Source organism: Heptranchias perlo, chromosome 18 (genome assembly GCF_035084215.1).
Source record: "Heptranchias perlo isolate sHepPer1 chromosome 18, sHepPer1.hap1, whole genome shotgun sequence".
NCBI lineage: Eukaryota > Metazoa > Chordata > Chondrichthyes > Hexanchiformes > Hexanchidae > Heptranchias > Heptranchias perlo.
Genome location: NC_090342.1, coordinates 792562 through 819023, shown reverse-complemented (window position 1 = coordinate 819023; position 26462 = coordinate 792562). Strand labels below are relative to the sequence as shown.

The 26462-nt window shown below is 46.2% G+C and overlaps 1 protein-coding gene across 5 annotated transcripts in view; it reads right to left on the bottom strand.

Moving 5' to 3' along the window:
- Window positions 1-26462, bottom strand: part of LOC137334484 (tetraspanin-9-like) — a 227390-nt gene that overhangs the window by 76632 nt on the left and 124296 nt on the right. For 3 of the 5 annotated variants that reach the window (XM_067999183.1, XM_067999184.1, XM_067999186.1), the window contains one exon: window positions 22308-22387. The exons of 1 other annotated variant lie outside the window; for it this stretch is intronic. In XM_067999183.1, the coding sequence (XP_067855284.1) occupies window positions 22308-22370 (63 nt within the window). In that variant the 5' untranslated portion in view covers window positions 22371-22387. Of the gene's footprint in view, window positions 1-22307; window positions 23030-26462 lie in introns of those variants that run through there. One more of the 5 variants, XM_067999182.1, reaches the window with a different exon arrangement.

Below are 26462 nucleotides of genomic sequence, written 5' to 3'. Positions count from 1 at the left end.
TCCCCCCTCTCTCTCCTCCCTCAACCCCGGGCACCGCCCCCCCCTCTCTCCCCTCTCTCTCCTCCCCACCCCGGGCACCGCCAGGAATGGTGGTGAAAACCCATCAGGCCATGTGCTTCCTCACATTTACAAACAGGTCCCCCTCTGCTCCAGTCCCACTTGTTCATTTTCAGCTTAATTTTAAAATGACAAACTTCACATTAAATTCCATCTGGTTGAATTGAAGTTGAAGGTTAGTCGCTCCAGAGAATGTCCCGGTGAATACAGTAATTATGGCACCAATCACGTGTCTCCGGGTGGTTGGGATGTATTAGGCATCACGACTGTACGGGTCAGGCTGGATAAACCAGATAGTCTTTTCCTTTCCGACATTTTTATATGTCTGTGTGTAGATCCCTAATGCTTCTCTCTGGATGTTGACTCACTGTAACAGTAGTGAGCAGCACTGTGACCATTCTTCACATGCGAGTCTAAGCATCGAAGGTCAGCAAGTTACTTGACCCTAAAGAGAGGGGGCGCGAATCCAGCCAATCTTGACTCTGTCCTGTCCTCACCCAACATTCGCACATTTCCACATGCCAGGACTCACGAAGGTGATCCCGATACAGGAACCACGGCCGATTTACCCCTCCTAGCCCAGGGGCACCTCCACCCACACTCACTCTTCAGTCACAACAGGTTAAAACAATCTCTTTCAGCAATAATTAACAAGACAGTCCACTTATCACGATCATCTCATTCATTATATTTTTATTTCGTTCATGGGATGTGGGCGTCGCTGGTGAGGCCGGCATTTATTGCCCATCCCTAATTGCCCTTGAGAAGGTGGTGGTGAGCCGCCTTCTTGAACCGCTGCAGTCCGTGTGGTGAAGGTTCTCCCACAGTGCTGTTAAGATTCCAGGATTTAGACCCAGCGACGATGAAGGAACGGCGATATATTTCCAAGTCGGGATGGTGTGTGACTTGGAGGGGAACGTGCAGGTGGTGTTGTTCCCATGTACCTGCTGCTCTTGTCCTTCTAGGTGGTAGAGGTTGCAGGTTTGGGAGATGCTGTTGAAGAAGCCTTGGTCCACACGGACTGCAGCGGTTCAAGAAGGCGGCTCACCACCACCTTCTCAAGGGCAATTAGGGATGGGCAATAAATGCCGGCCTCGCCAGCGACGCCCACATCCCACGAACGAATAAAAAAAGCATCCAATGTAAGACATTGGAATTCAGCAGCTCTTAAAATGAAATTTCTTTTTGTTTGGCTTCAATTAATTTGGGATGATGTCACTTAATTTGCAGATTTTATTGGCAGCTGCATCTCAAACAAAAACACAATTGAATAAATTTCCCTCCAAAGTAAAAGTTATGAATCAATCGTTTTAAACCGAACCAATCCAAACCCTTTCCCTGGATGAATGGGGCTATATTCTATTGGCATCACCTGAGCTGTCACCCCCCAAACTCTTCCTTCTGCTGCTTCATCCCAACAAATGGATATTTTTTGAAGCATTGGTTGTTTTAAAATAACTAAATTCAGAAAAGCATTATTTTGACAGCTCTACTGCTATTTTCTCACTTCCAAAATCATCTGAGCAGTTTTTAATAATCATTGGAATTGAGGAGATAATTCACTTTCCGCAATATTTCATTTGTTTAATGCTGTTTGAGGCATAAACTGCAGATTCAGCTTTGGGAATTTCATAGAATGTTAAAGTGTCATTAAATCATTGAACTGCAAACCTCAAAGATGCTACACTATGATTAATACTCACAACGTAAAATAATTGTGCGAATTACATTAGAAAATCAAATCGATCAGACAGCATTGAGCTAAAATTAACTATTTTCTTGAACGTAAATTAATCAATTCGACAACCTGTCACTGAGGACTGGGTCACTGAGCAAGTAAACCTCCAGTGTGGCAGCAAGAATCAAAGGTTGCAGAAATAGGGAACGCACTGTGTGTAAAAACCTACCCCGAGGAATGTGTCACACTGCCATCATGCCCACAGTCTGATTACTTCCACTGACAAAGCTGTCATGTTCTACATCTTCCAAAATCTTTACAAGAGAAAACTATTTCTATTATACAGACACTGTCTGAGATCAGCAGACAAAAAAAAGACTTGAAGGAAAATGACAAGTATTTCTCCAAAACTTGCTGTGCATCCTTAAAATTAAACATTCTAAAGAGAGGCAAATATTACAAAAAGAGCTGTGAAGATCATGCTAATAGGTTGGACGTTTATTGCTCACCATCTGAGTTGCTTGCTAGGATATTAAGTGTCAATCATAGAGTGTGGGCGGAGTCACAAGTACAGATTTCTTTGCCTAACCAGAACACACTGGGGGCCAACTGGAGATTTCAGGACTGAGAGTAATAGAGTTATATTAGCGAAGGGCTTCAAGGGATATGGATCAAAGCCAGGTAAATGGAGTTGAGGCGCAGATCAGCCCATGACAGTGGAACAGGCTTGAGGGGCTGAATGGCCTCCTCCTGTACCTAGATGAGGGGGAAATAAACAAGCTGTGTATCTTGAACAATGAGCCCAAGACTAGAGGGCACAAGTATGAAATGCACAAAACTTGAACAAGGTTAGAGATTAGAAAAAACTTTTCCCCACTGGGTAGTGGCTATTGAACAGTCCGAACTGCACCTTTAAAAGGGGTTGGATTGATATTTGTACTGATAGCTACAGAGACAGACAGTACTGTTTTGATTATTTTCTGGGGAGATGGGGAAGGAATTTGGTGCCTCCTAAAGTAGGGGATCATCGGGTGGTGTAGCACAGAGTCCACAGTAGAATAATCAGACAGGCCAGAGTTCCAGGCTTGTGCACACATCAGCTTGGGAGTTTCCGCTCAATAAAGTGAATGGACTGAAGATCCCAGGCTGGTGAGTGCAAAGGCAGGAAATCCCATGGACTCTGCCTCGACCTAGACTGATTGTCTGAATGCCCTTATATTGATCTGAATTTTCATATGTTCAGTCAACCCTAAGCATCCCTTGATGACCTCAGCTAATATAACTGTCAATCTCAGTCTTGAAATCGCCCCAGTTGTTAATTGATGCCAATGTCCCCACACCTCTTACATCTCCATTGATTGGGATCTATAACCTCACACTGCTCAATGAATGGGATCTAAAGCCTCACAGCCCACAGTGAATGGGTTCGACAAACTCGCACTGCTCAATGAATGGGACTCTAACGTCTCACCTGTCACTGACTGGGATCTGCAACCTCAGCTTCAAGAATTCAAGATTATGTTAAGACAAACAGTGAGCTTATTTTTAAAGTGAAGCAGACAGTTTGCTGCAGTTTGTAGCATGATGCTCCTCTTCCAGGATAAATGGGGTTTCTGGTCTGATTGGAGAAGATGCGACAAATTAACTTCCTTTTTGTTGGGGGCCTTTGATCTTCGGCTGGTTTTTATCGCATCAAAAGGCTCCAGATTAAATGTGTTTCTGGTGCAACACATCCATGTTGGTTTTATTCTCCGGGAAGCTTAAGTTTGTGGGCCTTACCATTTGCATCACATCCAGTGTCTTACTTTCTCTCACACCACATTATCAGCTTACAAAAAAATGTTCAGCCTCTTCACTTCAGTGCCATTTAATTGAACAGTCAGCGCTAAAGGGGAACTCATAATTTCACTGTCTAGCACCAGGCATATTCTACATGGAATGTGTGCTGGGACCGTCTTAGGGGCAACCTTTATCCAAGTACCCAATGTTCAATTGAATGAATTACAAGGAACAGAAAAGCTACATTATTTCTTGCAGACCGAAACTTTGCAAAGCTGGCTTCTCCGATTCCTCACAACTTGTGTACAAGAGCTGCCTGTAGTGTAACATTACCCAAAGGCAGGGAGAACAAATAGTTATACATGGAATTCGGTGGATTGATGAATGCTTCACATGCGGTGCTATTTACAATGACTGCAGTACACAACATCAAAGGGTGAAAATGCCCACATACTTGTTCTACTAAACCTTGAAAGTGTTCAGCTGAAAGATTTTGCTCTTTTAATTTAGTATAACTTCTGCATTTCCTTATTCACAAAGTGCAGATGAAGGTGAACATTGGGTACTTTGGATAAAGGTGGTTATTCAGCCCATCTAACAAATGCTTCAACAGAAACCTACAATCCCCTCCCTCCTTTGCAGTGTCTAACTGACCCTTGAATGACCCCAGAGTTTTTGCCTTCAATGTCCTACCTGGCGACCATTCAGGTATTGATTGCTCTGTGACACAGTGCTTCCTGACATCGACCCTGAGCTTGTTTTTTTGACAGAGTGCAGCTGTGTCGTGGTTTAACTTCAAATAGTGCTCAGGATTAACCTGTCCTTTCCACTTACTTCTTATAAATCTCTAAAGGGGGCAAGTGAGCGTGGACCCTACAAAGTTCGAGGAGTCACTTGAGATCAGGCTTGTGTCTGTTCTATGCACCACTTACAGGAACTGGATGGAATGGTGATAGCCAATTATACAGCATTTCTCAAGTACCAACAATCAGAAGGAGTTAAAGGGCAGGATCCAAAGAAGAAATAGGAAGGAATTGAACCAACCAGGGCATGTGTTTGACTGCACCATCAGCGAGGTGTGTTCATGGAGGCAGGGAGTGGAGTAGCAATGTAGAGAGGATTAGGAGAATCCTAGACTCAGGATGTGATGGTTGGAGGAGGGGATGCAGAGTAATCTATGGTCAGAACAGTGGTGCTGGGAGATGATTGAAGCCATAAAAGGATCAGAGAACTGGGATGAGGATTTTGAAGTTATAGACTTGGAGGCTGAGAGGTAGCGGAGGGGTGAGAGGATGGGACAGATTGGAGTGAGACTGCTTGGGACAGTCAGAGCTAGAGGAGAAAGAAACAACAATCTCAGTTCTGGGCCCCGCCCCTCAGGAATGATATATTGGCCTTGGAGGGGGTGCAGCGCAGATTCACCAGAATGATATCGGGGCTAAAAGGGTTAAATTATGAGGACGAGTTGCATAACATCAGTAGTGGGGAAAATGCTAGAGTCTATTATAAAAGATGTGATAACAGAACACTTGGAAGGCATTAACGGGATTGGACAAAGTCAGCATGGGTTTATGAAAGGGAAATCATGCTCAACAAATCTACTGGAGTTTTTTGAGGATGTAACTAGTAGGATAGTTGGGGGAGATGGCTCACCAGGGGAAGATGACAGCGGCCAGGTTCATGGCACCGTGGCTGGCTCTGCTGCACAGGAGGGCAGGAAAAAGAGTGGCAGAGCTATAGTGATAGGGGACTCGATTGTAAGGGGAACAGACAGGCGTTTCTGCGGACGCAACCGAGACTCCAGGATGGTATGTTGCCTCCCTGGTGCAAGGGTCAGGGATGTCTCGGAGTGGCTGCAGGACATTCTGGAGGGGGAGGGTGAACAGCCAGTTGTCGTGGTGCATATAGGCACCAACGATATAGGTAAAAAACGGGATGAGGTCCTACAAGCTGAATTTAGGGAGTTAGGAGTTAAACTAAAAAGTAGGACCTCAAAGGTAGTAATCTCAGGATTGCTACCAGTGCCACGGGCTAGTCAGAGTAGGAATGACAGGATAGCTAAGATGAATACGTGGCTTGAGAGATAATGCAAGAGGGAGGGATTCAAATTCCTGGGCCATTGGAACCGGTTCTGGGGGAGGTGGGACCAGTACAAATTGGACGGTCTGTATCTGGGCAGGACTGGAACCAATGTCCTAGGGGGATTGTTTGCCAGTGCTGTTGGGGAGGGTTTAAACTAATGTGGCAGGGGGATGGGAACCGATGCAGGAAGTCAGTGGGAAGTAAAGTGGTGACAGAAACAAAAGGCTGTAAGGGAGAGTGTACAAAACATGACCGGACAGATGGTCGGAGAAAGCAGGGCAAAGACCAAGGGAAGTCATAGAGTCATAGAGTTATACAGCACGGATAGAGGCCCTTCAGCCCATCGTGTCCGCGCCGGCCATCAGCCCTGTCTACTCTAATCCCATATTCCAGCATTTGGTCCGTAGCCTTGTATGCTATGGCATTTCAAGTGCTCATCCAAATGCTTCTTGAATGTTGTGAGGGTTTCAGGCAGTGAGTTCCAGACTCCAACCACCCTCTGGGTGAAAAAGTTCTTTCTCAAATCCCCTCTAAACCTCCCGCCTTTTACCTTGAATCTATGTCCCCTTGTTATAGAACCCTCAACGAAGGGACAAAGCTCCTTAGTATCCATCCTATCTGTGCCCCTCATAATTTTGTACACTTCAATCATGTCCCCCCTCAGCCTCCTCTGCTCCAAGGAAAACAAACCCAATCTTCCCAGTCTCTCATCATAGCTGAAGCGCTCCAGCCCTGGTAACATCCTGGTGAATCTCCTCTGCACCCTCTCCAAAGCGATCACATCCTTCCTGTAGTGTGGCGACCAGAACTGCACACAGTACTCCAGCTGTGGCCTAACCAGTGTTTTATACAGCTCCATCATAACCTCCTTGCTCTTATATTCTATGCCTCGGCTAATAAAGGCAAGTATCCCATATGCCTTCTTTACCACCTTATCTACCTGTTCCGCCGCCTTCAGGGATCTGTGAAATTGCACACCACGATCCCTCCGACCCTCTGTCTTGCCTAGGGTCCTCCCATTCATTGTGTATTCCCTTGCCTTGTTAGTCCCTCCAAAGTGCATCACCTCGCACTTTTCCGGGTTAAATTCCATTGGAAGTCTAGATTAAACTGCATTTATTTCAATGCAAGAAGTCTGATGGGCAAGGCAGATGAACTCAGGGCATGGATGGGTACATGGGACTGGGATGTTATAGCTATTACTGAAACATGGCTAAGGGAGGGGCAGGACTGGCAGCTCAATGTTCCAGGGTGCAGATGCTATAGGAAAGATAGAGCAGGAGGTAAGAGAGGAGGGGGAGTTGCGTTCTTGATTAGGGAGAACATCACGGCAGTAGTGAGAGGGGATATATCCGAGGGTTCGCCCACAGAGTCTATATGGGTAGAACTGAAAAATAAGAAGGGAGAGATCACTTTGATAGGATTATACTACAGATCCCCAAATAGTCAACGGGAAATTGAGGAGCAAATATGTAAGGAGATTACAGACAGCTGCAAGAAAAATAGGGTGGTAATAGTAGGGGACTTTAACTTTCCCAACATTGACTGGGACAGCCATAGCATTAGGGGCTTGGATGGAGAGAAATTTGTTGAGTGTATTCAGGAGGAATTTCTCATTCAGTATGTGGATGGCCCGACTAGAGAGGGGGCAAAACTTGACCTCCTCTTGGGAAATAAGGAAGGGCAGGTGACAGAAGTGTTAGTGAGGGATCACTTTGGGACCAGTGATCGTAATTCCATTAGTTTTAAGATAGCTATGGAGAATGATAGGTCTGGCCCAAAAGTTAAAATTCTAAATTGGGGAAAGGCCAATTTTGATGGTATTAGACAGGAACTTTCAGAAGTTGATTGGGAGAGTCTGTTGGCAGGCAAAGGGACGTCTGGTAAGTGGGAGGCTTTCAAAAGTATGTTAACCAGGGGTCAGGGTAAGCACATTGCTTATAAAGTGAAGGGCAAGGCTGGTAGAAGTAGGGAACCTTGGATGACTCGGGAGATTGAGGCCCTAGTCAAAAAGAAGAAGGAGGCATATGACATGCATAGGCAGCTGGGATCAAGTGGATCCCTTGAAGAGTATAGAGATTGCCGGAGTAGAGTTAAGAGAGAAATCAGGAGGGGACATGAGATTGCTTTGGCAGATCAGGCAAAGGAGAATCCAAAGAGCTTCTACAAATACATAAAGGGCGAAAGAGTAACTAGGGAGAGTAGGGCCTCTTAAGGATCAACAAGGTCATCTATGTGCGGAACCACAAGAGATGGGTGAGATCCTGAATGAATATTTCACATCGGTATTTACGGTTGAGAAAGGCATGGATGTTAGGGAACTTGGGGAAATAAATAGTGATGTCTTGAGGAGTGTACATATTACAGAGAGGGAGGTGCTGGAAGTCTTAACACGCATCAAGGTAGATAAATCTCCGGGACCTGATGAAATGTATCCCAGGACGTTATGGGAGGTAAGGGAGGAAATTGCGGGTCCCCTAGCAGAGATATTTGAATCATCGACAGCTACAGGTGAGGTGCCTGAAGATTGGAGGGTAGCAAATGTTGTGCCTTTGTTTAAGAAGGGCGGCAGGGAAAAGCCTGGGAACTACAGACCGGTGAGCCTGACATCTGTAGTGGGTAAATTGTTAGAGGGTATTCTGAGGGACAGGATCTACAGGCATTTGGAGAGGCAGGGACTGATTAGGAACAGTCAGCATGGTTTTGTGAGAGAAAAATCATGTCTCACGAATTTGATTGAGTTTTTTGAAGGGGTAACCAAGAAGATAGATGAGGGCTGTGCAGTCGACGTGGTCTACATGGACTTTAGCAAAGCCTTTGACAAGGTACCGCATGGTAGGTTGTTACATAGGTTAAATCTCACGGGATCCAAGGTGAGGTAGCCAATTGGATACTAAATTGGATTGACGACAGAAGACAGAGGGTGGTTGTAGAAGGTTGTTTTTCAAACTGGAGGCCTGTGACCAGCGGTGTGCCTCAGGGGTCGGTGCTGGGTCCGCTGTTATTTGTTATTTATATTAATGATTTGGATGAGAATTTAGGAGGCATGGTTAGTAAGTTTGCAGATGACACCAAGATTGGTGGCATTGTGGACAGTGAAGAAGGTTATCGAGGATTGCAACGGGATCTTGATAAATTGGGCCAGTGGGCCGATGAATGGCAGATGGAGTTTAATTTAGATAAATGTGAGGTGATGCATTTTGGTAGATCGAATCGGGCCAGGACCTACTCCGTTAATGGTAGGGCGTTGGAGAGAGTTATAGAACAAAGAGATCTAGGAGTACAGGTTCATAGCTCCTTGAAAGTGGAGTCACAGGTGGATAGGGTGGTGAAGAAGGCATTCGGCATGCTTGGTTTCATTGGTCAGAACACTGAATACAGGAGTTGGGATGTCTTGTTGAAGTTGTACAAGACATTAGTAAGGTCACACTTGGAATACTGTGTACAGTTCTGGTCACCCTATTATAGAAAGGATATTATTAAACTAGAAAGAGTGCAGAAAAGATTTACTAGGATGCTACCGGGACTTGATGGTTTGACTTATAGGGACAGGTTGGATAGACTGGGACTTTTTTCCCTGGAGAGTAGAAGGTCAAGGGGTGATCTTATAGAAGTCTATAAAATAATGAGGGGCATAGATAAGGTAGATAGTCAAAATCTCTTCCCAAAGGTAGGGGAGTCTATAACGAGGGGGCATAGATTTAAGGTGAGAGGGGAGAGATACAAAAGGGTCCAGAGGGGCAATTTTTTCACTCAAAGGGTGGTGAGTGTCTGGAACGAGCTGCCACAGGCAGTAGTAGAGGCGGGTACAATTTTGTCTTTTAAAAAGCATTTGGACAGTTACATGGGTAAGATGGGTATAGAGGGATATGGGCCAAGTGCAGGCAATTGGGACTAGCTTAGTGGTATAAACTGGGCGACATGGACATGTTGGGCCGAAGGGCCTGTTTCCATGTTGTAAACTTCTATGATTCTATAGGGGAGAACCAGTGGATGTGGTGTACTTGGATTTTCAGAAGGCTTTTGATAAGGTCCCACACAAGAGGTTAGCGTGCAAAATTAAAGCACATGGGATTGGGGGGAATATACTGGCATGGATTGAGAATTGGTTGACAGACAGGAAACAGAGAGTAGGAATAAACAGGTCTTTTTCCAGGTGGCAGACAGTGACTAGTGGGGTATCGCAGGGATCAGTGCTTGGGCCCCAGCTATTCACAATATATATCAATGATTTGGATGAGGGAACTAAATGTAACATTTCCAAGTTTGCAGACGACACAAAGCTGGGGTGGAATGTGAGCTGTGAGGAGGATGCAAAGAGGCTCCATTGTGATTTAGACAAGTTGGGTGAGTGGGCAAGAACATGGCAGATGCAGTATAATGTGGATAAATGTGAGGTTATCCACGTTGTAAAAACAGAAAGGCAGATTATTATCTGAATGTTGATAGAGTGGGAAAAGGGGAGGTGCAACGAGACCTGGGTGTCCTTGTGCACCAGTTGCTGAAAGCGAGCATTCAGGTGCAGCAAGCAGTTAGGAAGGCGAATGGTATGTTGGCCTTCATTGCAAGAGGATTTGAGTACAGGAGCAGGGATGTCTTACTGTAGTTATACAGGGCCTTGGTGAGGCCACATCTGGAGTATTGTGTGCAGTTTTGGTCTCCTTATCTGAGGAAGGATGTCCTTGCCATGGAGGGAGTGCAACGAAGACTGATTCCTGGGATGGCAGGACTGACGTATGAGGAGACATTGGGTCGACTCGGCCTATATTCAGTACAGTTTAGAAGAATGAGAGGTGATCTCATTGAAACATAAAATTCTAACAGGACGAGACAGACTCGATACAGGGAGGATGTTCCCGATGGCTGGGGAGTCCAGAACCAGGGGTCACAGTCTCAGGATACGGGGTATGCCATTTAGAACCGAGATGAGGAGAAATTTCTTCACTCAGAGGGTGGTGAACCTGTGGAATTCTCTACCACAGAAGGCAGTGGAGGCCAAGTCATTAGATATATTCAAGAAGGAGACATATGTTTTTTAATGCTAAAGGGATCAAGGGATATGGGGAAAAAGTGGGGATATGGGGAAAAGCGGGAACAGGGTACTGAGTTAGACGATCAGCCATGATCATTTTGAATGATGGAGCAGGCCCGAAGGGCTGAATGGCCTCCTCTTGCTCCTTTTTTCTATGATTCTAGACTCGACTTGTATTCCCTCAAATATAGAAGATTAAGGGGTGATCTAATTGAGGTGTTTAAGATGGTTAAAGGATTTGACAGGGTAGATAGAGAGAGACTATTTCCTCTGGAGGAGTCCAGAACAAGGGGGCGTAACCTTAAAATTAGGGCCAGGCTGTTCAGGAGTGAAATCAGGAAGCACTTCTTCACACAAAGGGGAGTGGAAATCTGGAACTCTGCCCCAAAAAGCTGTTGAGGCTGGGGGTCAATTGAAACTTTCAAAATTCAGATTGCTAAGTTTTTGTTAGACAAGGGTATTAGACCGTAAGAGATAGGAGCAGGAGTAGGCCATTCGGCCCCTCGAGCCTGCTCCACCATTCAATGAGATCATGGCTGATCTGATTTTTACCTCAACTCCACTTTCCCGCCCTTTCCCCATATCCTTTGACTTCCTTGCTGATCAAAAATTTGTCTAACTCAGCCTTGAATGTATTCAATGACTCAGCCTCCACAGCTTTTTGGGGTAAAGAATTCCAAAGATTCACAACCCTCTGGGAGAAGAAATTCTTCCTCATTTCCGTCTTAAACGGGCGACCCCTTATTCTGAGACTATGCCCCCTAGTTTTAGATTCCCCCATGAGGGGTAACATCCTCTCAGCATCTTCCCTATCGAGTCCCCTCAGAATCTTGTATGTTTCAATAAGATCTCCTCTCATTCTTCTAAACTCCAATGAGTAGAGACCCAACCTGTTCAATCTTTCCTCATAAGACAACCCTTCCATACCCGGAATCAACCTAGTGAACCTTCTCTGAACTGCCTCCAATGCAAGTATGTCCTTCCTTAAATAAGGGCACCAGAACTGTACGCAGTCCTCCAGGTGTGGTCTCACCAGCACACTGTACAGTTGGAGCATGACTTCCCTGCTTTTATACTCCATCCCCCTAGAAATAAAGGCCAACATTCAGTTTGCCTTCCGGATTACCTGCTGCACCTGTATGTTGACTTTATGTGTTTCATGTACGAGGACACCCAGATCCCTCTGTACCGCAGCATTTTGTAATATTTCTCCATTCAAATAATATTTTGCTTTTTTATTTTTCCTCCCAAAGTGGATGACTTCACATTTTCCCACATTATATTCCATTTGTCAAATTTTTGCCCATTCGCTTAACCTGTCAATATCCCTTTGCAGACACTTTGTGTCCTCATCGCAACTTGCTTTTCCACCTATCTTTGTATCATCAGCAAATTTGACCACAAGACACTCTGTTCCTTCATCCAAGTCATTGATATATATTGTAAATAGTTGAGGCCCCAGCACTGAGCCCTGGGGCACCCCACTAGTTACAGATTGCCATTTTGAAAATGACCCTTTTATCCCGACTCTTTGTTTTCTGTTAGTTAGCCAATCCTCTATCCATGCCAGTATATTACCCCCAACACCATGAGCTCTTATCTTGTGCAGTAATCTTTTATGTGGCACCTTATCGAATGCCTTTTGGAAATCCAAATATACTGGATCCATTGGTTCCCCTTTATCCACCCTGCCCGTTACTTCCTCAAAGAACTCGAATAAATTTGTCAGACACTATTTCCCCTTCATAAAACCATGTTGACTCTCCTTGATTGTATTATGAGCCTCCAAATGTCCTGCTACTACTTCCTTAATAATGGATTCTAGCATTTTCCCAATGACAGATGTTAGACTAACTGGTCTATAGTTACCTGCTTTCTGTCTCACTCCCTTCTTGAATTGGGGTGTTACATTCGTGGTTTTCCAATCCGCTGGGACCTTTCCAGAATCCAGTGAATTCTGGAAAATTACAACCAATGCATCCACTATCTCTGTAGCCACTTCCTTTAAGACCCTTGGATGCAAGTCATCAGGTCCAGGGGACTTGTCAGCTTTTAGACCCATTAGTTTACCTCGTACTTTTTCTCTAGTGATAGTTTTTAGTTCCTCCCTCCCCTTTGCCCCTTGATTTTCTACTATTATTGGTAAATTATTAGTGTCTTCTACTGTGAAGACAGATACAAAATATCTGTTCAATTCCTCTGCCATTTCCTTGTTTTCCATTATTATTTCCCCAGTCTCATCCTCTAAGGGACCAATGTTTACTTTAGCTACCCTCCTCCTTTTTATATACTTGTCGAAGCTTTTACTGTCAGCTTTTATAGTTCTTGCTAGTTTACTCTCAATTTATTTTTTCCCTCTATTGTTCTTTTAGTCATCCTTTGCTGGTTTTTAAAGTTTTCCCAATCTTCGGGCTTACCAGTAATCTTTGCCATGTTGTATGCTTTTTCTTTTAACCTGATACCATCCTTTACTTCCTTAGTTCGCCATGGTTGGTTCACCCTTTTTGTGGAGTCTTTCCTCCTAACAGATATATTTTTTGTTGCGAGTCATAAAATATCTTTTTAAATGTTTGCCACAGCTTATCCACCATCATACCATCGAATCTGTTTACCCAGTCCACTTTAGCCAATTCCACCCTCATTCCTTTATAATTGCCCTTATTTAAGTTTAATACAGTAGTTTCAGACCCAAGATCCTCGCTCTCAAACTGCTTGTGAAATTCTATCATATTATGATCACTGTTTCCCAAGGGATCCTTTACTTTGAGATCATTAATTAATCCTGTTTCATTACCAGATCCAAAATGGCCTGTTCCCTGGTTGGTTCCCTGACATATTGGTTTAAGAAACAGTCCCTAATACACTCTATGAACTCCTCCTCAGGGCTATTTTTGCCAATTTGATTTGTCCAATCTATGTGAAAATTAAAATCGCCCATGATTATTGCATTACCTTTTTTACAAGCCCCCCTTATTTCCTGATTAATATTTTGCCCGACAGTGTAGCTACTGTTAGGGGGCCTATATACTACTCCCACCAATGATTTCTTTCCCTTGCTATTTCTTACCTCCACCCAAATTGATTCGACATCTTTATCTTCTGAGCCAAGATCATTTCTCACTATTATACCAATTTCATCCTTTATTAACAGAGCTCCCCCACCACCTTTACGTTTTTTCCTAACCTTCCGAAATGTTAAATAACCCTGAATATTTAGCTCCCAACTTTGGTCACCTTGCAACCACGTCTCTGTAATGGCCACAAGATCATACTCATTTGTTTCTATTTGTGCCGTCAATTCATCTATCTTATTACGAATGCTGCGCGCATTCAGATAAAGAACCTTTAATTTTGTCTTTTTATCATTCTTTCCTACCCCGGCCCCATTTGCTGGTGCACTCTTATGTTTGTACGCTCTGTCCCTTCCTGACACACTGTGTTTATCATTACTCCCATCACTTTCCTGTACCATTTCCTTGTCTTTTCTCTTTATCAATCTAAACTTCGCCCCACCTGAGTCCTTCCACCCTCTATTTAGTTTAAAGTCTTTTCTACTGCCCTAGTTATTCGGTTTGCCAGAACACTGGTCCCAGCATGGTTCAGGTGAAGCCCGTCCCAACGGAACAGCTCTCTCTTTCCCCAGTACTGGTGCCAGTGCCCCATGAATCAAAACCCACTTCTCCCACACCAATCTTTGAGCCACGCATTCATCTCTCTAATCTGATTTACCCTGTGCCAATTTGCTCGTGGCTCAGGTAATAATCCGGAGATTATCACCTTTGTGGTTCTGCTTTTTAATTTAGTCCCAAGCTGCTCAAACTCCCTCAGCAGAACCTCTTTCTTATTCTACCTATGTCGTTGGTACCTACATGGACCACAACAACTGGATCCTCCCCCTCCCACTCCAAGTTTCTCTCCAGCCCTGAGGAGATGTCCTTAACCCTGGCACCGGGTAGGCAACACAGCCTTCGGGACTCTCACTCTTGGCTGCAGAGAACAGTGTCTATCCCTCTAACTATACTGTCGCCGACTACAACCACATTCCTTTTTACTCCCCCCACTTGAATGGCCCCCTGAACCACGGTGCCGTGGCCAGTTTGCTCATCCTCCCTGCAGTCCCTGCACTCGTCCACAAGGGCTGCAAGAACCTCGTATCTATTGGACAAGTGCAGAGGCTGAGGCTCCTGCAATGCTCCCTCCTGGATCCCCGTACCTGCCTCACTCGCAGTCACACCCTCCTGTCCCTGACCACATGCCAATTCTACAGTATTTAGTCTAAGGGGTGTGACTGCCTCCTGAATCATAGTGTCCAGGTAACTTTCTCCCTCCCTGATGCTTCACAATGTCTGCAGCTCGGACTCCAGCCCCTCAACTCGGAGCCGAAGTTCCTCGAGCTGCAGACACTTCCCGCAGATGTGGTCGCCCTGGACAAAACTGTCCAGTAGCTCCCACATATTGCAGCTGCAACACATCTCCTGCCCTGTCATTACTATTTTATTTATTTAATTGATTACTACAATGCCAATCAGATTATTTTTAGGTTGAACCAAGTACTGGCCTTGTTTAATTTATTAAATTAAGTTTAGTTTTTTTTAAAAATTTAGTTTTATGCTATAAGTTACTGAGCCCACAGTCCGAAGAAAGAAGAAAACAGAAGAGATTCTCCCCACCAACCACCGACCTGCCTTACCTGTGGTGTCACACTGCAGTTTGGTTTTGTTGTTGCTGTGACCCGCCCTCGGCCCGCCCCTCCCCCGCTGCCCTCGGCCCCCCCCCCGCCGCCCTCGGCCCGCCCCCCCCCTCGGCCCGCCCCTCCCCCGCCGCCCTCGGCCCGCCCCTCCCCCGCCGCCCTCGGCCCGCCCCCGGCCCGCCCCCCCCCCCGCTGCCCTCGGCCCCCCCCCGCCGCCCTCGGCCCGCCCCTCCCCCGCCGCCCTCGGCCCGCCCCCCCCCTCGGCCCGCCCCTCCCCCGCCGCCCTCGGCCCGCCCCTCCCCCGCCGCCCTCGGCCCGCCCCCCCCCGCCGCCCTCGGCCCGCCCCCCCCCCCGCCGCCCTCGGCCCGCCCCCCCCCCCCCGCCGCCGCCGCCCCCACCGCCCTCGGCCGGCCCGCCCCCCCCCCCCGCCGCCGCCGCCGCCCCCCCCCCCGCCGCCCTCGGCCCGCCCCCCCCCGCCGCCGCCGCCGCCGCCCCCCCCCCCCCCCGCCGCCCTCGGACCGCCCGCCCCCCCCACCGCCGCCGCCCTCGGCCCGCCCGCCGCCCTCGGCCCGCCCCCCCCGCCGCCGCCCTCGGCCCGCCAACCGCCCTCGGCCCGCCCGCCCCCCCCGCCGCCGCCCTCGGCCCGCCAACCGCCCTCGGCCCGCCCGCCCCCCCCCCCCCCCGCCGCCCTCGGCCCGCCCGCCGCCCTCGGCCCGCCCCTCCCCCGCCACCCTCGGCCCGCCCGCCCCCCCCGCCGCCGCCCTCGGCGCCGCCCGCCCCCCCCCCCCCCGGCGCCGCCCTCGGCCCGCCCCTCCCCCGCCGCCCTCGGCCCGCCCGCCCCCCCCCGCCGCCGCCCTCGGCCCGCCCGCCCGACTGACAGTAGATTACCAGTTCTAACCAGTCACCTAATTAACTAGGTGACCAACTGCCACCTTAGGCTGCTTGTTTACCACTAACTGAAAACTGCAAGTTAAGATTAAATTTAAGTTAAATGCTTGATGCCAAACGTAGTCAAATTTTAGATAAAGATCAACCCTTAAAAATCCCCTCACTCACCAAATTCCCAATTATAGACTCTATTGAAACCAGACTCTGTCGATAGCTGCTACTCCGTGCTCCCTCACTCCTTGGGTATTAAGGGAGATGGATCAAAGGAGGGTAAATGGAGTTGAGATACAGATCAGCCATAATCTAATTGAATGACAGAACAGGCTCGAGGGGCTGAATGGCCTCCTCCTGTTCCTATGTTCCGCTGCCCTGCTCTATCCCCATAGTCCTGTATCTTCATCCGCTTCAAATATTTATCCAATTTACCTTCAAAGATGCGATGGTCTCTGCCTCAAACGCTCCCTGTGGCAAAGAATTCCATGCTCCAAAAACCCTGTGTAAAGAGATCTCTCCTAACCTCTCTCCTCACTCCGAGTGATCATTTTAAATTGGTGACTGTTCATCACTGATTTTCCACCCACAGGAAACAGTCTCTCCCTGTTCACTTGATCAAAACTCTTCATAATTTTATAAAACCACGACTGAATTGCCTCTGAGCTTTCCCGTCTCCAATGGGTCTCTCTAACCTGAACAGAATTCAGAGATTTGTCAGATACCCACCAATCACCTCACAGTGCCTCGACAGTGTCTTAGTCATCGGATATGGTCTACGCCTGACATTGGTTGTGAAAGGTAATTAAGCTTTAGTTGTTTGTAAGACACAAGGTCAAATGAAAACTTGCACTGAAACTTAGGTGCTGCTGAATAAAGAGGGAAACCCAATAGTGTGTGTGCTCCTGCAACATAATGAATGATTCATTCAGCAGTAACACAAAATGTTCAGTCACACCAATCTCTGGAATCCCATTTATTGATGTCATGGAACGAAAAACAGGACAAATCAAAAAACTATAGAAATTGGCAGATAGAAGCAAGGGGAAAAGATAGATTGATAGCAATTATTGTAGAAATATTCACTGATTAGGTACAACTGAAATACCCTGTACATACATAGGCTTAAATAAAATAATTGCTGTGTAGACAGAATGAATTTCATTACTAAGCTAAGTGCTCTTGTGGTACAGTGTAAACTAACAAAGATCTTTCCCTGACTAATTACTCTGACCCTATTAACGGTGCCTGTTTTGCAATCTGAAACTGTAACCTTTTTCCCGCTCTTACTATATACCTTTTGACGGGGTTAAAGGGGATATACTTCAATACAAGGAGTATTACAAACAAAGCAGATGAGCTAAGGGCACAGATAGACACATGGCAGCATGATATCATTGCTATAACGGAAACCTGGCTTAAAGAGGGGGATAATTGGCAGCTCAATATCCCTGGATATAGAGTTTTCAGGCAGGATAGAGTGGGTGATAAAAAAGGAGGGGGGGCAGCATTATTGGTTAAAGAATCAATCACAGTTGTGAGAAGGGATGATATGCTAAATGGATCATCAATCGAGGCCATATGGGTTGAGCTAAGAAATAAAAAAGGGGCAGTCACACTACTAGGAGTGAACTATAGACCCCCGAATAGTGAAAGGGAGATAGAAGAACAAATATGTAGGCAAATTTCTGAGTGTAAAAATAAGAGGGCAATAATAGTCGGGGACTTCAACTACCCGATCATCAACTGGGATTCAAACAGTGTGAGGGGCACAGAGGGTGCAAAATTCTTGATCGGTGTCCAGGAGAACTTTTTTAGCCAGTACGTGACAAACCCAACAAGAGGGGATGCAATTCTAGATTTAGTCCTGGGAAATGAAGATGGGCCAGTGGGTGAAGTGACAGTGGGTGACCATATTGGGGATAGTGACCACAATTCAGTTAGTTTTAGCAATATTATGGAAAAGGACAGAGTTAAATCAGGAGTAAACGTTTTAAATTGGGGAAAAGGCAAATTTTACAGAACTAAGAGGTGATTTGGCAGAAGTGGACTGGACACAACTACTTGAGGAGAAATCAGTGGCAAGCCAGTGGGAGGCACTAAAAAGTGAAATTCTACGGGTACAATGCAGACACGTCCCCTCAAAGTAAATTAATGATGGCACTGCCAAATTTAGAGCCCCCTGGTTGTCTAGAAGTATACGGGGCAAGATAAAGCAGAAAAAGAAAGCTTATGACTGTCACAGAAAACTAAATACTGCAGAAAGCCAAGAGGATTATAGAAAGTACAGGGATGATGTAAAAAAGGAAATAAGGAAAGCAAAGAGAGGGCATGAAAAAATATTAGCTAGTAAGATTAAAGAAAACCCAAAAGATGTTTTATCAGTACATTAAGAACAAGAGGATAGCTAAGGAAAAGGTGGGACCTATCAGGGATGATAAGGGTAACTTGTGTGTAGAAGCAGAGGATGTGGGGAGGGTTTTAAATGAATATTTTGTCTCCGTATTCTCAAAGGAAAGGGATGATCCAGACGTAGTAGTTAAAGAGGAGAGGTGTGAAATATTGGATAAGGTAAACATAACGAGAGAGGAAGTACTAGAGGGACTGGAAAGTTGATAAGTCACCAGGGCCGGATGGATTGTTTCCCAGGCTATTGAAGGAAGCCAGGGAGGAAATAGCGGATGCTCTGAGGATCATTTTCCAATCCTCACTAGATACAGGGGAGGTACCGGAGGACTGGAAGACTGCAAACGTAGTACCATTGTTTAAAAAGGGTACGAGGGAAAGGCCGAACAATTATAGACCGGTCAGTCTTACCTCGGTGGTGGGCAAACTATTAGAATCAATACCGAGATATAGGATAAACTGTCACTTGGAAAGGCATGGTTTAATCAGGGATAGTCAGCATGGATTTGTTCAGGGAAGGTCATACCTTACAAATCTGATTGAATTCTTTGAGGAAGTGACAAGGAGGATTGATGAGGGTAGTGCAGTGGATGTTGTCTACATGGATTTTAGTACGGCATTTGACAAGGTCCCACATGGCAGACTGATCAGAAAGGTAAAAGCCCATGGGATACAGGGAAATGTGGCGAATTGGATCCAAAATTGTCTCAGTAACAGGAAACAAAGGGTAAAAGTCGATGGATGTCTTTGCGAATGGAAATCAGTTTCCAGTGGTGTGCCACAGGGCTCAGTGTTGGGTCCCTTGCTGTTTGTGGTATATATTAATGATTTGGACTTGAATGTAGGGGGCATGATTGGCAAATTTGCAGACAACACAAAAATTGGCCATGTAGTTGATAGTGAAGAGGATAGCTGTAGACTCCAAGAAGATATCAATGGGTTGGTGGAGTGGGCGGAAAAGTGGCAAATGGAGTTCAACCCGGAGAAGTGTGAGGTAATGCACTTAGGGAGGGCAAACAGTAAAAGGGAATACGCAGTAAACGGGAATATATTGAGAGGGGCAGAGGAAGTAAGATAAGGTTGTGAAGAAGGCATACGGAACGCTCTCTGTTATTAGCCGAGGTATAGAATACAAAAGCAGGGATGTAATGATGGAACTGTAGAAAACGCTGGTAAGGCCACAGCTGGAGTATTGTGCGCAGTTCTGGTCACCACATTACAGGAAGGAGGTAATTGCTCTGATGTGGAGATGCCGGTGATGGACTGGGGTTGACAATTGTAAACAATTTTACAACACCAAGTTATAGTCCAGCAATTTTATTTTAAATTCACAAGCTTTCGGAGGCTTCCTCCTTCCTCAGGTGAACGTTGTTGGAAATGAAATCCTCGAAATGAAATCGCATTTATAATTCACAGAACAATGCTTGGTGAGTACAGACAGTTTACCTGTACAGGTAATTGCTCTGGAGAGAGTGCAGAGAAGATTTACAAGAATGTTGCCAGGGCTTGAAAATTGCAGCTACGAGGAGAGATTGGATAGGCTGGGGTTGTTTTCCTTGGAGCAGAGGAGGCTGAGGGGAGACTTGATTGAGGTGTACAAAATTATGAGGGGCCCAGATAGAGTAGACAGGAAGTACCTGTCTCCCCTAGCGGAGAGTTCAAGAACTAGAGGACACAGATTTGAGCTGATTGGCGGAAGGATTAGAGGGGACATGAGGAAAAACTTTTTTACCCAGAGGGTGGTGGGTGTATGGAATTCGCTGCCCAAATTGGTGGTAGAGGCAGGGACCCTCAATTCTTTTTAAAAGTATCTGGACCTGCACCTAAAGTGCTGTAAGCTGCAGGGCTACGGACCGGGTGCTGGAAGGTGGGATTAGATTGGGTACCTGGTTGTTCTTCGAGCTGGCGTGGACATGATGGGCTGAAGGGCCCCTCTCCTACATGGTTTTATGGTACTAAACACATATAACATCTGACCTCTCCCCCGATTATCATATCTAGATCAATGCAAATATACATTTTATATGAAACAGGACAGACAGATTAGGGAGAGTGACCAACACACTGTCCTGACCAAGCGTTCAGAATGATGACAGCTGCTGTGACACGAGGCTATGGGGCATTTAATCTCCAGGAGGATAAATACACGTCTGGTGACTAACACACGATAATAATATGGAAGAGAGTCTGTGTAACCGACTCCACAGAAAAATGATACACCCAGTCCCCAACAGTGCACTGTACTGTATCCTGCACCAGGACAGTGACCCCCCAGTCCCCAACAGTGCACTGTACTGTATCCTGCACCAGGACAGTGACCCCCAGTCCCCAACAGTGCACTGTACCGTATCCTGCACCAGGACAGTGACCCACAGTCCCCAACAGTGCACTGTACCGTATCCTGCACCAGGACAGTGAGCCCCAGTCCCCAACAGTGCACTGTACTGTATCCTGCACCAGGACAGTGAGCCCCCAGTCCCCAACAGTGCACTGTACCGTATCCTGCACCAGGACAGTGACCCACAGTCCCCAACAGTGCACTGTACTGTATCCTGCACCAGGACAGTGACCCCCAGTCCCCAACAGTGCACTGTACCGTATCCTGCACCAGGACAGTGAGCCCCAGTCCCCAACAGTGCACTGTACCGTATCCTGCACCAGGACAGTGACCCACAGTCCCCAACAGTGCACTGTACTGTATCCTGCACCAGGACAGTGACCCCCAGTCCCCAACAGTGCACTGTACCGTATCCTGCACCAGGACAGTGAGCCCCAGTCCCCAACAGTGCACTGTACCGTATCCTGCACCAACAATGACAATAGATTGTATACAATAAGTACATATGCTTACTGTTGTCTCAACAAAAATTCTCCAAAGCTAACCAAACGGATTGCATTGAGTCAGTACTGGAACCAAATCTTAATGATCTGGGTGGACACACTGATTGGTGAAAGAAATAATTCAAATATCTAATTTACGTCATGTTTTCAATAATTATCACTGGCTTTCTTTCTCCATAATCACAGCGATATGTAATTACAGTAAATCTGGAGTAAGCTGTTCTAGTCCTGCCAGTTCTCAGACCAGTATCTACCCAATGGAATGCAGAGAGTTATACTGCCGGCTGTACAATGCTGCAGGTTACAATCAGCACAGTGATAGGAACTTGTACAAAATGCTTGGACCCATGTATCGAGCAGTGCTGCTCAAAAAGCTCATTTTAAATGTTGCGAGCAAGATGGGGCAGCAATTCTACAGTAACATTAAGCTTCATATTTATATTCCAGGAGCGGTTTTGAGCTATTTCAGTGCGGCTTTTCATTGACTTACAATGTACCTGCTCCAAGTGGGATAGACCGCCTAGAGGCAGTGATAACCTGGGGCACACTCTGCCACCATTCAGGCCACTGACCTGACTCAGAATCAGAATCAGAATCAATTCAGTGCAGACCCAGAACTGTTGTGCACTGGTGTCAAGAGGCACAGAGAACGGTGGCTTTAAATAAGGGAGGCTTTAAATAAGGGAGGCTTCTCTCTCTCAAATAGAAGGCTTAAATTAACTGAACTTCAGTCCATGAACAATAGTTAACTTTAATACCAGGAATAAAACAGATGAATTAATCGCAGCATCTCCAGCCGCCTTCAGTCACTGGTGTTCATTGGGAGAGAGTCAGTGAGAGTGTGAGAAAAAGCAATCACTCACCCAGAATATGAGGTTGAAGAGAAACATCAAGTACTTGAGGCAGCACAGACAGCCCCTGGCCATGTTGCACTTCTGGAATTCTAGGAGGAAAACAAAGGAGAGGTCCAGGTAAAAGACCACATACTTGCTGCCCTTGGGTGCGGTATATTTGTCCCTCTTTGCTCCGATGCCCGCAGGACCCCCGCTCTGCCGGCCACTCTCGCCATAAAAAGCCGCCGCAGTAAATCCGCGGCCAAACTGCCGGCCGGAGCTGGACGCTCGGCCAAAGTCCGACTCTCTGCTCTCCACAGATGGGCTCCGGTGGATTGAAGATTCCTCACTACTTGATTTCTCCATGTTCTTCCTTCTCACATTCAATGTCAAACATGTCTTAGAATTAGGAAGAGATGAAGAAGAGGTAACTCTCGGTCAGTCCGGGCTCCGGACACTCGCTCTCCCTCCTCAAGCCATTTCCCTCCATTTAAAGCCGCGCTCTGGGACCGCAGTCCCTGCCACACATGGTGGGGCAGTTCCCTTTCTGTTGAGCTCTCTCACAGGTCCTGCAATCCCTGCTCGTCCTGTCCTGTTAAACTCGACAGCGGGTCATCTTCTCCATGCTCCAGGACCATGTATCGTGCAGTGTCAGCCTTCCCCACTCTCTGCACCGCTCACATGCTCGCTCCTCTTTCCATCTCTTCATTCAGTCATCAGCTGTTCAATCTCCTGCTGCACTGCTGGTAAATGAGCAGCAGCTGCAACTCCAGCCCTGAGAATTCACACAGCGACAACTGACCCGACCACAAGGACCACAAACCCCCCCCCAAAATCACACCCACTTTCCCTTTGCTCATCCAATCACAAAAAGTCCCCTCCAGGGACCAGAGTCTAATCTTCTCTCTCTGGCGGTGTGAATGAAGTCCTGTTACTGCCAAACACCAGTCCACTATCAGGGAGAAGAAAGATCACCTGAGAGAGAGAGCCCGCACCAAGGGGCAGGGGCAGGGGCTCAGGCACTGTCCATCGTTCATCAGAACACAAAGTGAATTCATTGCCACAATATTCAAATTCTGCTACAATCATTTCTAAAACTCAAGCGAAGTCCCCAATGTGAAAATTGGGCACACGTTCACAACAGGACAATTATCCGGGAATAATTGTAGTTTTATATAAAACTGGAAATGCTTTTCAAATAACTCGTCTGGTTAGTCTGAACGGGAACAACCAAATCCCGCTCACTCTCAACAACTTTTTTTAAAGAATTCTTCACAAACTTTGGAAAACTTAATTCAGTTTCACTTTTACGATCTTAAAACATTTTAAGTAATAAAAATCTGGTCACATTTATAAATTAGCTGGTCACACGTGTCCTCAGAAGAGACTGGATGAGGTGTGTGTCTATTAAACACATTCTCAATACAGAACCTGGAGGGGGCACTGGGTCTTTCAGGAGTTACATTGTGAAGGCAGATCTCGCAACATACAGCAGGAGAAATCATTCTGCAAACAAAACGTGTTTTAATTCAAAATCTTCAATCCAAAGGTATTCAGAGGTTTTAGAGTTCACCCGCTTGAAACTTTCATTTATAAATTTTGCAGCAATACAGGAAACAGCCTTTTTGAAGTGTGTAGAAGGCAGCATATTGATTCCTACTGTACTTTATTAAAATGAGTTCCTTCAACTCAGCCCAAGTGCTCTTGAAATAAAAATAGAAACAGACTATTCAGTTTCCACGTATACTAACTTTGCTCTTTTTTATTGTGCATTAAGAACAGGTGATAATCACAAAATGCAGTGTTGCAGAAAGCAATCACAGAAGCAGGGTCCGTACAACATTCATTAGCTGAGCACCTCCTGTGAGGCCAACAAAACGGCCAGCTTCATAAAATGAGGGCAAAAGCTGCATTTGCCCCTGCGTTAGACATACTGCCCCAAGAAATGACTTGCAATTAAGACCAGTCTGGTGCAGCAGCAAACAGGGTAAAGAACTATACGGTTTTCATCATTCACATCATTACATTCCTTTATCCCAGTAACTTTAGACCAGTATAGCTCAGTACGGCCTTTATTCCAGTAACTTTAGACCAGTATAGCTCAGTACGGCCTTTATCCCAGTAACTTTAGACCAGTATAGCTCAGTACGGCCTTTATCCCAGTAACTTTAGACCAGTATGGTTCAGTACGGCCTTTATCCCAGTAACTTTAGACCAGTATAGCTCATCTTTCAAGTTTGGATGAAGTTTCAAGTACAATCAAGATGTTATCAAGGCTTTGAGTTATGAGAAGTCAGGACTTTTCCACTGGAGCGAAGAAGGTTGAGGGTGAGGGTAAGGGTTATGGGTTGGGGTTAGAGGTTACAGCTAGAGCTGATAGTTGTCTCCCAGATTAGGATGGGTTTTGATGAGGTAACACTCATTGTTGTTTCACTTACCCAGTGAGGCGAGTCCCCGGGGGTTCTCGCAAGTGGCAAATGGAATTCAATGTGGAGAAGTGTGAGGTAATGCATTTGGGGAGGGCAAACAAGGCAAGGGAATACACAATAAATGGGAGGATACTGAGAGGTGTAGAGGAACAGAGGGACCTTGGAGTGCATGTCCACAGATCCCTGAAGGTAGCAGGACAGGTAGATAAGGTGGTTAAAAAGGCATACGGGATACTTTCCTCTATTACCCGAGGCATAGAATATAAGAGCAGGGAGGTTATGCTGGAACTGTATAAAACATTGGTTAGGCCACAGCTTGAGTACTGTGTACAGTTCTGGTCACCACATTACAGGAAAGATGTGATTGCACTAGAGAGGGTGCAGAGGAGATTTACGAGGATGTTGCCAGGACTGGAGAATTTTAGCTATGAGGAAAGATTGGATAGGCTGGGGTTGTTCTCTTTGGAACAGAGGAGGCTGAGAGGTGATTAAATTGAGGTGTATAAAATTATGAGATAGAGTGGATAGGAAGGACCCATTTCCTTTAGCAGAGAGGTCAATAACCAGACGGCATAGATTTAAAGTGATTGGTAGAAGGATTAGAGGGGAGCTGAGGAAAAATGTTTTCACCCAGAGGGTGGTGAGGGTCTGGAACTCACTGCCTGAGAGGGTGGTAGAGGCAGAAACCCTCAACTCATTTAAAAAGTACCTGGATGTGCACCTGAAGTGCCGAAACCTACAGGGCTACGGACCAAGAGCTGGAAAGTGGGATTAGGCTGGATGGTGCTTTTACGGCCGGCACAGACATGATGAGCTGAATAGCCTCCTTCTGTGCCGTAAATTTCCATGATTCTATGAACACAAATGCACGTAGCATAAGAAATAAAACAAATAAGTTAGAAGCACAAATTGAGCTTAAAGGGTATGATGTAGTGGCCATTACAGAGACCTGGCTATAGGCTGGGCATGACTGGGAGCGAAATATTCCAGGCTTTTAGACTCTTAGAAAGGACAGGGAAATTGGGAAAGAAATATTGATAAAAGACACAATTACAGCAGTGGAAAGAAAGGATTTCAGCAAGGGCGACTGGGCAGTGGAAACAGTGTGGGTCGAACTAGGAACAGAAAAGGATGCAAGACTCTGGTGGAAATTGTCTACAAACTCCTCACAGTACTGATGTAGTCGAGGATCTAAAAATATGGAAATCGGAAACATTAAGCAGAAACAGTGTGGTTAGAATAGGAGTTATTAATTTTCACATAGATTGGAAGCAGAACAGTCCAAGTAGTAAAGGCAACACATTTTTAGAAAGTATTTGGCAGTTTTCTGGAACAATATATCTTAGAACCAACAAGGAAACAGGCCATACTAGATTTAGTGATGAGTATTGGTTACTGGACTAATCATCCCAAATACTGGGCTAATAATCTCAAGGTCTGGGCTAATCATCCCAAATACTGGGCTAGTAACCTCAAGGTCTGGGCTAATCATCCCACGGTCTGGGCTAATCATCCCACGGTCTGGGCTAATCATCCCAAATACTGGGCTAGTAATCTCAAGGTCTGGGCTAATCATCCCAAGGTCTGGGCTAATCATCCCAAATACTGGGCTAATAATCTCAAGGTCTGGGCTAATCATCCCAAATACTGGGCTAGTAACCTCAAGGTCTGGGCTAATCATCCCACGGTCTGGGCTAATCATCCCAAATACTGGGCTAGTAATCTCAAGGTCTGGGCTAATCATCCCCAGGTCTGG